A 14702-nucleotide genomic window follows, 5' to 3' on the forward strand; every position below is an offset into this window, starting at 1 on the left:
CTAGAGAGAGAGAGAGAGAGAGAGAGAGAGAGAGAGAGAGAGAGAGAGAGAATGTGTGTGTGTGTGTGCATGCGCACGCCAGTACTCATTTACTGGATCCCAGAAAAATACATCCCCCACATAGGCAGAAATAGGCAAGAGCTTCCCAATATGTTAGGATTTCTAATTTCCAAACCAACCTTATGGGAGAGATTAAAACCCTTGCCTAGGAGTTCGGAACACTCCTGACCTCTGGACTGTGCCTGTTATGTACCCTGGCTAGTCCCTGGATCTCTATGGGCCTCAGTTTCCCAAGTATCCAGTGAGGGTGAGATTCAGAATTGTGTAAGTTCAGCATGAAAGGGGCCAAGACTCCTCCGCCCTGGGTAGCTATGGAGAGGAGTACACCCCAGTGTTCCCTGACCAGGCCTCTCCTCAGACAGGGACCGTCCTAGAACCCAAGGCTGGATTCAGGAGCTCAATACTCACTCTCTGAACTACCGAACTTGGGATGAGGCCTATGTTTTTCTAGTGTGAAATGACAGGGCAATGACTTCTACTAGAAGGCACCCCCAAAACACTGACTCTGACAGAATTTATTCTGGTCTAACGGCAAGCCTGGGAAGAGGTCTCAGTCTGGTGTGGGCTTTTATTGTTGAAAGATCCATGAACCCCATAACACATATGCCATGTCTTAACCTGGCCAACAGAGGGCAGTGCATGGCTGCTCGTGCCTACAATATTGACCTTTTAAATTTAACAAGTTCGCCTTCTTCAAAAGAAGACCCATATATATGCTGTCTACAAAAGACCCACTTCAGATCAAAAGGCACACACAGACTCAAGGTTAAGAGATGGAAAAAGAGCCCCGTCGGTGTGGTTCAGTGGTGGAGCGTTGACCTGTGGATTGGGAGGTCACAGTTTGATTCCCAGTCAGGGCATATGCCCGGGTTGTAGGGCTCAGTCCCCAGTGTAGGGCATGCAGAAGGCAGCCAATCGGTGATTCTCTCTCATCATTAATATTTCTCTCTCTCTTCCTCTCTAAAATCAATCAAAATATGTTGTTGTTTTTTTAAAAGGATATAACTCCTATAAACATTTATGCACCCACCACAGGAGCACCTAAATATATAAAGCAAATATTGATGGGCATAAAGGGTGGGATCAACAGTAATACCATCATAGCAGGGGACTTTAACAACCCAATGACAATAATGGATAGATCTTCCAGACAGAAAATTAAAAGGAAACAGTGGCCTTAAATGACACATTAGACAAGATGGGTTTAATTTGTACTTTCAGAGCATTTCACCCCAAAGCAGCACAATATATATGCTTTTCAAGGGCACATGAAACATTTTCCAGGATAGACCACGTTAGGCCACAAAACAAGTCTCAATAAATTTAAGAAGATTGAAAGCATATCAAGAATCTTTTCTGGCCGAAACCAGTTTGGCTCAGTGGATAGAGCGTCGGCCTGCGGACTGAAAGGTCCCGGGTTCGATTCCGGTCAAGGGCATGTACCAGGGTTGCGGGCACATCCCCAGTGGGAGATGTGCAGGAGGCAGCTGATCGATGTTTCTAACTCTCTATCTCTCTCCCTTCCTCTCTGTAAAAAATCAATAAAATATATTTTTTAAAAAAAATCTTTTCTGACCACAACAGTATGAAACTAGAAACCCACTACCAAAATATATATATATATATATATTGAAAAACACAAATACACAGAGGCTAAATAATTGAAAAAATAATTTTTTTAATGGAAGTCTTTTCTAGGAAGGAGGTGGGTCAAAGACATCATTAGAAAAGAAAAGTGCACGTTCATTGGAGGAAAGTAAGAGTTCAGGGTGACAATGGCTGTCCATTGGCTGAACAGCACTTTTTCCCTTGGCTGGGCTTGTTGCTGGGTGAGAAGAAAATCTTCCTTCCCCTTAGGCGGGAGTGAAGTAGAAGCACTTTCTGTTAGAGGTGCAAGGTCGTCTCTTCTTGTTTAGGGCATGAGAGCTCCCTCTAGAGACATTCCGGTCTCCAATTGTAATTGAAATTTCCTTTACTAGTTTTCACGGTTCATGGCTTCCATGTGAGTCACGGCCTAAAAAGCCTAATTAACTGAGAGGGTTAAGAACCCGTGACCCATTCGTACACAGTTCTCTGAGAATGAAGAGTTGGGGTGGGCGTCTAGCATGGCCCTTGGGGAGTCAGCCACAATTCCAGTGTTCCCCAGTGCAGAACCACCGGGCTGCAATCGCAGTGGCCACTCTTTGTAAGGAAATAAAGTGCACACAGGGAACCAAGGAGCACTGGATGCATTTTGGCTTGCAATTCAGCTCATTTAGTACAGCTGCTGAGGTTTCCAGGCCTCCATCCACGAAGACAGTGAGCCTGCTGGCAGGTTTGTTGTGAGTGCCTGTATACCTATGGGGGCTGGAGGGAGAAACGGTTCGATTTATTTTTTGTCAAAAGGGGGTTATGTGAGCTTACAGTGAATTTCCATCACTACTACCCATAATTTTCCTGTTATTTTTTATATCATCCATTGGTTCTTCCAGTAGCTCTGACGAACGGAGGCAAAACTGAAACACGGAAGGAGAGAGCGAAAGAAACGGAAGCTACAGAGGGGGCCAAGCGCCCGGACTTTTGACCCGCGGTCCCTTTAAGAGAAGAACCTCTTGGGACCTGCAGTCCCAACCGACCCCAGTTTTAACCGAAACCTAACCCGGACTTCCCCCGCTTGACTCAAATAAGACCAATTTTGGATTTTCCCTCCCCTGTTGACCAATCAGAGTCTGTTACCAGGCAGACCTTAGCTGCCGCCCAGGCGAGCCCGGCGCCTTCTGTCTCCGGGTGGCAGCAACGACCAATGACAGAGCAGGCCCTCCGAGTATCCGGGCAGATCGGGGCTGCTCCAGCCAGTCAGAAAAAAGAAAATAAAGCAACGCACGAGCCCGCCGGGCCAGGACCGTGGGGCTGGGCTGGAGTGAAGGTGGCTGCGAGGTAGTTTCTCTTTCTCCCTTACCTTTGTCGTGGCTCGTGCGGGAAGGCGGCTGTTCGAAGATGGGAGGGGGCCGTGGGAGCCGGGAGGAGAGGAGAAAAACATCTCGGCTGTCTTTCCAACAACGTCTTCACCCGTGTGCACGTGCCCCGAACCTGGGACCGCATCTCCCCACCCGGGTTTCCTGCGCCCAGCCCGGGAGTTCCGCTACCCCGAACCCCCCACTTGGCGGCAACCGGGGGCTGGATGGCGGGGGAAGGGCAGCGGGCGGGGGCGCGCGTCGGGACGGGGTGCAGAGGGAGATGACGCAGGGGCTGGCGGCTTGGGGAGGGGGAGCGGCGACGAGGTGAAGTGATGAGAACTTGGGCCCGGTTCCCCCCCCTCCCCCCTCCCCGAGCCAGGACGGGCAGAATGCGTTCGTATCCTTTCCGACCTCCCGGGCGTCTAGTAGAGAATTAGATAACTTCGTCTTGCGGTGGTTGTTTTTGAGGGAGAAAAGGGCAGCATGAGGTCAGAGTCAGAAATGACAATTTCTTCCTCGCGTGGATTCCCGAGCCTCCTGTCTCTTCCTTTACGGTTTTTCCACATATGGGAGGCTGCAAGGAGGTGGGGCAGATAGGGTGGAGATGGCAAAGGGCTTTGGGGGTATATCTATATCAATATCTATAGGCCTGGAGAAGTAATGGAATAATTTCTGATTTTTTGGAGAAGGCAAGTGGTGAGAAAGAAGAAACAAAAACACTGGAGAAATTCGGAGGCTTGCTCTCTGCTTCTCTTTTGGGTAGAGAGATGAGGATGGGGGAGCGGGGTGTCTCCAGGGAAGGGACGTTGACTCGCCTGTCTCCGGCCAGCTCCCGCCCTCATGCCAGGATGGCCGAAGACGAACCCGACACCAAGAGCCCGAAGCCCGCGGGCCGGGCCCCCTCAGGCGGTGCCGAGGCGGGGGAGCCCACCACGCTTCTGCAGAAGCTCCGGGGTACCATCTCGTAAGTGCTCGTGGCCACCTCCAGATCTTGTGTAGCTCCCCAGTATAGATCCCTGGAGCACCCTGCTTCCGCTGCAGATGAACTGCCTCTCCCTGAGCAAACGCATCTGACCAGGGGGAGCTTCTTGGCGGGGTAGCAGTTCTTGAGCACCTGCCAGACCTCGCGTCCGCTTCCCCTCCCTAGCAGCCAGACACGGGATGGGGGACATCTCGTCTGACCTCCCGCTTCTAACCTCTTCTCCACAGGAAGGCCGTGCAGAACAAAGTAGAGGGAATCTTGGTAAGTATTTTTTGGGGAAAGGGCAGTAGAGAGATTGAATTGGTGGGGGATGAGGTTGGTGAGGACATGAGCAAATTAAAGGTGTTTGTGGGAGAGGCAGTGATGTCTACCCTGTCGGGAGATAATTGGCTTTGCAACTTACTACCAATTCGACCTTGAGCACCTCACTTCACCTCTCTCTGACCTGTTGTATGGAAGCCCAATAGAAATGAAATCAGTCGAATCTGCTCCCCGTCACGGTGGTGACCCATACGGGTTCCTCAGAGCACAGCGGGCATCCAGCCTTAAATCATTCTCAGGACTTTTTTTCAGTCTGACAGCCTCTAAGTCAGCTAGACTTTTTGGTAAGGATCGGAGGGTCCTTCTTGGCCTTATTATTTCTCTTGCCTCTGTTCTTCCTTCCCTCAGCAAGATGTACAGAAATTTTCAGACAACGACAAGCTGTATCTCTACCTTCAGCTCCCCTCAGGGCCCAGTACTGGAGACAAAAGGTATGTTTGGTGCTAGGCTTTTAGATGTCAGAGGTTCTGATTCTTAAAGGCTCGCTGGGAAAGGGTGCGGTGAATAGGAATACTCATGATGGCTCTTCTTGACCAAGAAGAAACGTCCCTGTCCTGCACTGAGTTAGCGGAAATAGATTCTGAGTGAAGTGACTTGGTCCAGCGCTACCGAAGTGGTAGTCTGGATAGAACCAGGACAACTGTTGGGAATTTAGTAACAGTTTTCTTTTTAACTCTTTTGCAGCTCAGAGCCAAGCACACCTAACAATGAGGAGTACATGTATGCCTGCAAGTGGATCCGAAACCACCTGGAAGAGCATACTGACACCTGTCTACCAAAGCAAAGCGTTTATGATGCCTATCGGTGGGTGGATAGGGGGCGTGGAAGGGTGGGTTGTCTCTGGAGAGCTCCCTGCCTTGGAAGAGCCTGACTTCTTAAAAAGCTTTTCCAAACTTCATCCCCAGGGACCCTCTGAGCCCACCCATGACCTCCTTCTCTGAGTATCTTCCCACTCTGCCCCCACCCCTCACTCAGGAAGTACTGTGAGAGCCTCGCTTGTTGCCGCCCACTCAGCACAGCCAACTTTGGCAAAATCATCAGAGAGATCTTCCCTGACATCAAGGCCCGAAGGCTTGGTGGCCGGGGTCAGTCCAAGTATCCTTGACTGGAGAGCTTGGGGCCAGAGGACCTGGGGAGGAAAACCTATGGATATGGAGAGCCCAGAGTAGAAACAGCCCATCCTTGCTAAGGGGCTTGGTGATCCCCAGATGTTGGTTTCTCCTTAACTTACATCAGATATTGCTACAGTGGCATACGAAGAAAGACCTTGGTATCTATGCCACCCTTGCCTGGCCTTGACCTAAAGGGCTCTGAGAGTGTAAGTAACAACCCTGATTGCACTCTTCTCTCCAAGGTAGAAGTCAGAGGTCTTTGGGACATGTTTTGAAGACTGATACAGCCTAGGTGATTCTGCACATAGCTTCTGAGTATATAGGATGTGCCCCTCTGCCCACCCTCTGGCTGAGGCAGAGGATGAAGAGCATATGTGGGTTTCTTGGACGGGACGGTACAGGCTAATTCCATTCCCACTTTGGTCTTACTATGGCCAACGTGGATGTTCAAGAGGGGCCAAGGGTCCTTGAGTTTGGAGTATTATGAGGCATGTCCTTCCCCACTGCAGCCAGAAATGGGCCCAGAAGTAACCCCAGCACCTCGGGATGAACTGGTTGAGGCAGCCTGTGCCCTGACCTGTGACTGGGCAGAGCGAATCCTGAAACGGTCCTTCAGTTCCATCGTTGAGGTCGCCCGCTTCCTGCTACAGCATCATCTCATCTCTGCCCGATCTGCACATGCCCATGTGCTCAAGGCCATGGGGCTTGCCGGTGGGTGGACCCTGTCTTCTGTCCTGAGAATTCCTCAGCCACTTTCAACTTCAAAAGCCCTCCCATGTACTAGGATAGAGACACCTTGAATTTGCCTTCTATTCCTAGAGACCCTTTTAGGACATGCCTTAGACCACCTTCTTTCCACTACCTCCACCAGTCTGAATTGCCGCACTCCTCCATTTCTGTTACCTCCTCAACTTACTCCTTTTTCTGGCACTTCTGCAGAAGAGGATGAACGTGCCCCTCGGGAACGGACATCTAAATCTAAGAATGGTGTGGAGAACCTAGAGGGTGGAGCCCAAAAGAAACCAGAGAGACCGACCCAGGTAGGAGGTTGGAGCCCCTGACCTTGCTGCCCTGTCCTTCAGGCTTACTGTACCTTCCTCCGTGGGTCCCACACTGTCACCTCCTGTGCCTGTTTCCTCCAGTGTCCAGGCTTCCCATTTACTGTGTTCCTCTCTTTACTTCTTAGCCTCCTCAGGAGCTGGAACCCCGAGCTGGGGCTGGTCCCTCAGCACATGGAGAACGGAAGAAGACTGTAGTAGAGAGTCCGGCCCCAGCAGCCAATAACCCACAGGTTAATGCCCTGATGGCCCGGCTGCCTCTGCTCCTCCCCCGGGCCCCTCGCCCAGTTATTCAGCAAATCGCCGTCTCTCCACCCATTGTGGCCCCCAAGCTTTCTCCAGGCACTCTGAAATTGACTGCACTGCCTGTGTCCAGTAGAGTTAGGGGAACCCAGGCAGCTGTGCCCATCATTAATATGATCTTACCAACTGTTCCTGCTTTGCCTGGACCTGGACCTGGACCTGGACCTGGACCTGTGCAAGCTCCACCTGGGGGGCTCACTCAGGCCCTGGGCACAGAGAATAGGGAGGTCGGCATAGGTGGTGACCCAGGACCTCACGACAAGGGTGTCAAGAGGACAGCCGAAGTAACTATGAGTGAGACCAATGGGCAGGACCCACCAGCAAAAGCTGCAAAGCAGGATATAGAGGAGACAGGAAGTGATGCCAAAAGAAAACGGGGGCGCCCTCGAAAAAAATCAGGTGGAAGTCGGGAAAGGAATTCTGCCCCTGATAAGTCAGCAGCTGCCACGGCCTCTGCCCAGTCCTCAAGGCTACCACGGGAGACGTGGGCTACTAGAGAGGAAAGCAACTCAGCTGGAGGGTCAGAGAGGCCAGGGCCAGTGGGAAAGGCCGAGAAGGGGACGGTGCTTGCCCAGGGTCAGGAAGATGGTGCTGTTTCTAAGGGAAGGGGCCCCAGTTCCAGTTCCCGCCATGCCAAAGGAGGGGAAGATAAAATTCCTCTAGTCAGTCCAAAAGTGAGTGTCATCAGGGCCAGCAGAAGCCATAAGGAGGCTCTTCATTTGGGAAAGGGAGAGGTGGATACTATAGCACAGGGTAATAAAGATTTAAAAGGGCATATGCTTCCAGGTCCCTCATCCCATGAGCAGAAAGACCCCAAAGCAACGCCCCCATGATAAATACGTAGAGAAGAGTGTTTAAACCAGATGTGAACTCTGCCTGTCTGCCTTGTAAAGCCCTTCTGACTTGCTTCTCTGGCTCTTCTTTTCCAAAGGGAATTCATGCTCTTCTGTATAGATAGCTGAGGCACCCTGTCTTACACAGTGCCTGCTTCCTGCCTCTGACCTTTTCAGCTCAATACCCTTGGCTTTAGAGTCGCTAGTAAATCTGATCCATGTGTTATCCTGTGGGAACGATAGGGGTGGAGTAACATGATGAATGTATAAGCTAGGAATCTTTTGGTTTTAAATAATAGAAAACCTAACTCAAACTGGTTTAAAGGAAAGATTTACTGGCTCATGTAACTGTAAAGTCCACAGGTAGTGCTGGCTCCAGGTAAAGCTGATCCAGTGGCTCAGCACATCTCTAAATACCTGATTGCCTCGGCACCCGCACTGTTCTACCTTCTGTAGGATCATAGGCACCCTGGGCTGCCTGTGGCTGCCAGCACTCCTAGAATTATAATGTCTCCTCATTGATATCCAACCAGAAACAGAGGGCATCTTTCTGCCAAGAATCCTAGCAAAAACGCTAGGATTCACTCTGATTAGGCGAACTCCTGTCACATGCCCACCCCTATCCAATCCCTGTGGCCAGGGGGATGTCGATGCTAATTTGCGTCGTCTACATCAGGACTGCACCTGTGGAATGAGGGTGGGATTAGCCTCCTTAGAAACTGGGAGGGGAGTTCCTGGGGAGGGGCTGACACCTGGCCACTACTATGAAGTACGAGTGATTTTAGCCTGCTAGGTTAAGATTAGCTATACCTGCTTTTCCCCTCATAGTCTTGCATTTTTCTTACTGCAGCTGTAACCTCTTTTTATTTTGGTCTCAAGAAATGAGAGGAAAGTCGCTCTCCTTTGGGAGCTATCTCTTCAGTCTCCTTTAGATGACAACACCTTTTTTTCCCCTTGACCTATAGCTCAGAGATGGAGCTCCTTCCTTTTCCTGTTTCTGAACTCTAGTTTCTCATTTCTGCCTCCCTGTCTCCCACCCTTCTGCCACTATCACTAAATAGAGTGAGATTTGCTTCTAATCATTTTATTAAATTCATTCTGTATCCACCAGGTGTCAGTCTCTGGTACACATGTCAGGACTAGCCAGGTGTAGGCCGGCTGTGTGGAAGGAGGTAGCTCTGTATCAGGGAACACCCAGAGGAAGGGGATCCAGACCCTCCCGGTGGGTCAGTGGGAGAAGCAGTAAACCAGCCAATATTGATCAAGGACCTACTTTGTCTTTTGCATAGGGTAGCTCCTGTCAGGGAATCTTGGTTCTTCCCAAGAAATTTAGATTTTCTTTCCGGGAGACTTCATTTGTTCATTTATTTCCACCACAGATTTTTAAAAATTATAATATGTAATGTTTGATATCTATAAAATATATTTAACATGAATAAATTATGAAGTATAATAATTAAATGACTACCTATGACCCATTACCCAACCTATACATTAAAACATTAGAAATATCATTGACTTTCTTGTGTTCCTCCCCTATCCTAGCCCCTGCCTCTCCCTAGAGGTAACTACTGTCCTTAATTTTGTGTTTATTAATTACCTAATATATATATGTATATATCTTTTAAAAATGTATTGTTCATTTTTGCTTTTAGCTTTATGAAAAATTTATTCTCTAATAATATCCTGTAGTTTGCTTTTTTTCACTTAACATTTATTTCTAAGGTTCATCTATATTGTAGATAGCTATGATTCATTCATTTTCATCTGTATAATATTCCATCAGTACATAAACCACAAGTTATTTTTCCATTCACCTATCAATGGGCCCTGGGTTATTTCCAGTTTTTGCTATTACAAACAATGCTGCTATGAGCATTCTTGTGTATGTTAGTGCTTTTGTTTTTAGCAAGATTTCTAAAATGGTTCTTTTGGTCTGTATATCCTGAATTGGGGACTGTTTCCTCCTGGAAGAGTTTATATCAGATTGAAATGAACCATCCCCTGAATGTGGTTAAGACTCACCTGTTAAACCATTTGAGCCTGGCGTTTCTTTGTGGGGAAAATTTTAACTATTAATTCAATCTCTTTAATAATTATAGGCTATTTGGGCTTTCGTTTCTTTTTTAGTATAATTAGGTAAAGTGTTTTAAGATTTTGTGCATTTTTTTGTCTTTTTTAAAAAAAGAAATGAACCGAATTGCCTTTTTTTGTTGTTAATCCTTACCTGAGGATATTTTCCCATTGAAAGAGTGGAAGGGAGGGGGAGGGACCGAGAGAAACATCAATGTGAGAGAGACACATCAATTGGATGCCTCCTGTATGTTCTCTGACCAGACCAGGAATCAAGCTTGCAACCTAGGTATGTGCCTTTGACTGAAATCGAACCCAGGACCCTTCAGTTTGCAGGGCGATGCTCTACCCACTGAGCAAACCGGCTAGGACAATTTTATGTCTTTTAAATGAAAATTTTTTTCTTTTTTTGCCTCTGCTCTGTGTAGTCATGTCCTCTTTTTCTTTTCTACTACTTGTGCTTTCTTTTTTTTCCTTTGATCAACTGCATCAGAAATTTGAAATTTGTTGTTTCGTCTACAGTGTATCTTTTTTTAAAATAATTTATTGATTTTTAGAGAAGGAGGAAGGGAGAGGGTCAGAGAGGAGAAACATCAATGTGAGAGTGCAACATCAATCAGCTGCCTCCGGCACACCCCCCCACTGGGAATTGAGCCCACAACCCCACTGGCAACCTTTTGGTGCACAGGAGGATGCTCAACCCACTGAGCCATGCCAGCCAAGGCTACTTACCTATCTTTAGTTATTACTTTGGGCTTTGTTAATCCTCTCCCTTATGTATTTGTTTTCCATTATATTAATTATGGATCTTATCTATAGTATTTCTTTTGGTTTCTTTAGATTTAATTTTATGTTCTTTTATAACTTCTTAATTTTGCTACTTATCTAATTAATTTTCAAACTGTCTTTTTTTTCTAGTGTAAGTTTTTTTAAGGACCTGCTTCTCTACATTCTCCAAGTTTTCTTTTGTAAAGTATTTTGTTATTCTAAGAATATTTAAATTACCTTTATGACTTTTTGATTCATGAATTATTTCAAAGAGTTTATAATTTCCAAGTGCCTGAATATTTAAAAATATATCTTTTTTTTATATTTTCAGCTTAATCTTCTGTGCTCAGAGAATGTGGTCTTTGTGATACCAGTTCTTTGAAATTTGTTGGGATTGTTATTTTATATTCTGTAACTTATCTTGGATGTCTAAATCTGTTTTGTTGTTTTGCCTGTGGTAGCTTGTTTCCTTATATATTTTCCATTTTTGGGTTTCGAGCTCATTTTGTTAAATTTAACCTACAGGAATTCAGAGGGTCTCAGTTGTGGGTACCTAGGATTTGTATTTGCTTCCACTAGGAGCCAAAAGGTGTTTTTGACCTGGGACTGTGCTAGCCCCTTCAAGAGTCACAGTTTAATTCAGGAGTGCCAGGTTTGCTCCCCTTCCTTGGTTAGGCCCAAGGTTTAGCTTCTGCTCACAATACTGGTATTGGCATTTGTCCTAGGGCAAACCTGCTTTTCCTACTGCACGTTGATCATCCTTCATAGATTTCAGCTTAATGTTACTTTTTTTCTTCTTTTTGTGATTTCCCTTTCTAGCAAGCTCAGCAATGTGCTAAATATCATGCTTGCCATAATTTGTCCAGGATCTAGTTGTATTTTAATGGGAAAGCCCTTTATCCATGCTGTCAAAAGTAGGAGTCGATTACTGTGTTTTAGTATTTTCCTTCTTGTTTTTTAAGTGCTAGGTGTTTGCATTTTAGAAGCTAGTGGACTTGGGCTCTGTTTTCAAGTCAGTAATCACAGCACAGTGTGAGTGAGTTACGTTAAGAGTAGCACAGAGAGCGGTGGTAACCCAGAAGAATAGTACGTAACTCAGACATGGGTCAGGAATGACTTCCCAGTGGAGGTGAGCAGGAATTTAGCTGGACAAGTCTAACTCTTAAATAAGAACAGAACAACATAAGACATGATAAAAAGAGCTAAATCATGATACCCACTCTACTGCATAAGAGCTGGATGTAAATTCAGAGAGGTCACTTTGGACTAATTTGGGAAGGCTTTATGGAAAAGTTAGGTGTGAGTTAATCCTTTAAGGTAAGTAGACAGATTGGTGGCAAAGAAGAGGGCATTCCAGGAAAAGCAGGGTTTTTGGGGGGGGGGGTGGGCATGGCAGAATAACCCAGTAAAGAGACCTGGCAGGCAAAATGGATGTGTATGAACAACAGCGGGAAATAAACTAAAAGAATACACAACCAGTGTTGATTGAATGAATGTATAAAAGGTATGAAGTCTGCATTCTAGGATGTGGGAATGGAGTCAGGAGAAACCAGCCAGGCATCGGTTGCCTTTATCCATGTGGGAAGGGATGAGGGACTAGACAAGGCTTCTGGCACATTAGCGGTGATAGACATATGGAAAAATAAATCACTCGTGATGGGATAGATAGTTTTTAGGCAGTCCCATTTTAAAACACTATTTTTAAAATATGAAACAAGTTATTCTGTAGTCCAAGCAATCTTCAGTTCATTAGATGAAGGGCTAAGCTAAGATTTTGGGGACTGTACTGCTTCCTCTACCAAGCATTTCTTATTCTCTTCCCAATACTCTGTTCCCCATTACCTTACCTCCCACCCGGTGTCATCTTCCATTTTAGCTCTATCATAAATGAAGTTAAAGATAATTTATAATTTACTAAAATTTGAAATAATAATTTGCTGTTAAACTAAGACAAACTCTATGTCTAGTCTATGTCTCCAAATAAATTTATTGCCCACTTTTGTGGGTAACAACTTTCAAAGCAAATGGCCACATTCACTCACATACCAAACAGAGGAATTAACGTCATTATATATTCATCTAAGCATTTTGTCTCATGTTATAGTTTCTCAGTAGGTCTACTTCTTTGTCTAGGATCATCCTGCTTGCTCCATCCTATAAGATAAAACTAAGCATAACATAATTAAGCAATATTTATCAATTGTTCATAAGGAAACTTTTTTACTGGAAAGAGTGTGAATTCAGTTTAAATCTTAGCTTTACCACTTTCCATACGATTTTGAACATTTATTTAGTCCAGTTATTTCAAACTGTAGATTGTATCCTATTAGTAGATTGCGAAGCTGATTTAGCAAGATGCAAAACTTTAAAAAGTGAAATAAAATAGAAAATATCAGAATGCATTACATATAGTAAAGGTAAGTATTGTTTTAGGAAACGTATCTCAGTAAAGACATGTCTGTATTCTTCACTGGTCATGACATAAATATATTGCCAATTAAACCGAAGCAGTGACCCTCTTTTCTTTCACCATTTACCCTATATTATTGTCCCAATAATAGTAATATAGTACTACACGTAGTAGTAACCTGTACTCTTTTAATCCTCACAGACCCCCGTAGACAGTTAATATTCCTGGATCCACTTTGCAGACATAGAAACCTTAGTACAAAGACTGTTAAATCAGTCATCCCAAATCAAACAGCCTATAAGTGACAGGGAGGTGGCATCTGAGACCTGGACTCAAATAACTAGCCCCCCAACCCCGCGCTGGTGTGGCTCAGTGGTTGAGCTCAACCCAGGAACCAGGAGATTACGGGTTAGATTGCTGGCTGGGCCCCAGTGGAGAGGGGGATGGAGTGCTGCAGGAGGCAGCAGATGGATGGTGTTTCTTTCTGATGTTTCTATCTCTACCTCTCTCCCTCTCTAAAAATCAATAAAAATTTGAAATAAACACTAGCCTCGATGAAAAATAAATAAGGCCCTATGAGGGTTGGGACAGAGGTTCTGATGGAGAGAGCTTCCAATCAATAAAAATGCTGGCAAATACACAAAACCAACAACAGAGGTCATTTGCAGGGTTGGGTTTATTTATTTATTTTTAATTGATTTCAGACAGGAAGGGAGAGGGGAAAGAGAGGGAGAAACATCAATGATGAGAGGGAATCATTGATAGGCTGCCTTCTGCACACCCCACAACCCCAGACAGGTGCCCTTGACTGGAATCCAACCCAGGGCCCTTCAGTCCACAGGCCAACGCTCTATCCACTGAGACACACCAGCAAGGGCTGCAGGGTTGCTTTTGTTTATTCGTTTAGTTTTATATGATTTTGTTCTGTTGTTTTTTTTTAATATATTTTATTGGATATTTTACAGAGAGGAAGGGAGAGAGATAGAGAGTTAGAAACATCGATGAGAGAGGAACATCGATCAGCTGCCTCCTGCACACCCCCCACAGGGGATGTGCCCGCAACCAAGGTACATGCCCTTGACCGGAATCGAACCTGGGACCTTTCAGTCCGCAAGCCGACGCTCTATCCACTGAGCCAAACCGGTTTCGGCGATTTTGTTCTGTTTTGAATAAAGGGTTGTGCCCTCCAAGCCTTTGTCTTTTCACTCACCTCTCCCAAACTGGCCCTGTCCAGCCGCTCCCTAGAGGGATCGAGGTCCAGAGGCTGGAGGCCAAAGGCTACCCAGGCAAGTGGTGACTCCCGAGGCAGAACCGCGGCCTCAGGTCGCACCACTAATGGCAGGAAAGATTCTGAAGCGATAAGGGGCGTAATCTGGGCACCGTCCTTTAAAATGAATAGGAAAAGGGTATTCGAGGATGACTATCTCCTCGGCCCACCCTCCCTCTTCCCTCTTCCCTCTTCCCACTGGGCCCCAGTGTCCATTCCACGCCCGATTTACTAAGAGAAGAGGGGAGGAGTAAAGCCACTGATTGCAATTATTCGCTAACTCAAACGGACTTATTTACATGCAATTTGCATGTTCTTATGGAAGTACGCAACATGTCTCTGCTCCTCCTCTAACTGGGTACCCACGCCCGCCTGCCCCTCTCAGCTCTACGCTGGGAGCCCCAACCCCTTCTCCAGGAAAATTTACTTCCCTTTCTGCTTCCTTAGCCTCGAAAACTCCACCTCTTAACTCCGCCTCCCAAAGACTGGCCCCTCCTTCCACCCGTAGGCTCCTCCCCTTGACCTCTTCCCCGCCCCCTCGCGCTTCCAAACATCTGTTCCCGCCCCCTTTCCTTTTCT

General features: G+C 46.3%; 1 protein-coding gene across 1 annotated transcript; it reads left to right on the forward strand.

Moving 5' to 3' along the window:
- Positions 1-2961: 2961 nt before the first annotated feature.
- Positions 2962-9115, forward strand: RFX5 (regulatory factor X5). Its single transcript, XM_081112500.1, has 10 exons — positions 2962-2976; positions 3826-3960; positions 4206-4239; positions 4648-4730; positions 4984-5103; positions 5275-5394; positions 5536-5617; positions 5921-6122; positions 6351-6451; positions 6598-9115. Exons 2-10 carry the CDS (start codon positions 3845-3847, stop codon positions 7603-7605), a joined length of 1866 nt encoding a protein of 621 aa, XP_080968626.1. The 5' UTR covers positions 2962-2976; positions 3826-3844; the 3' UTR covers positions 7606-9115.
- The last annotated feature ends 5587 nt before the right edge of the window (positions 9116-14702 follow it).

This window comes from Myotis nattereri (genome assembly GCF_964212035.1).
Source record: "Myotis nattereri genome assembly, chromosome: 18".
Lineage (NCBI taxonomy): Eukaryota > Metazoa > Chordata > Mammalia > Chiroptera > Vespertilionidae > Myotis > Myotis nattereri.

Bases quoted from the DNA above. Each gene is read 5' to 3' on its own strand.
- RFX5 (XM_081112500.1), top strand. From the start codon at position 3,845: ATGGCCGAAGACGAACCCGACACCAAGAGCCCGAAGCCCGCGGGCCGG. The intron at 5,104-5,274 runs GTGGGTGGATAG...CCCCTCACTCAG, and splicing joins AGCGTTTATGATGCCTATCG to GAAGTACTGTGAGAGCCTCG. The intron at 6,123-6,350 runs GTGGGTGGACCC...GCACTTCTGCAG, and splicing joins CAAGGCCATGGGGCTTGCCG to AAGAGGATGAACGTGCCCCT.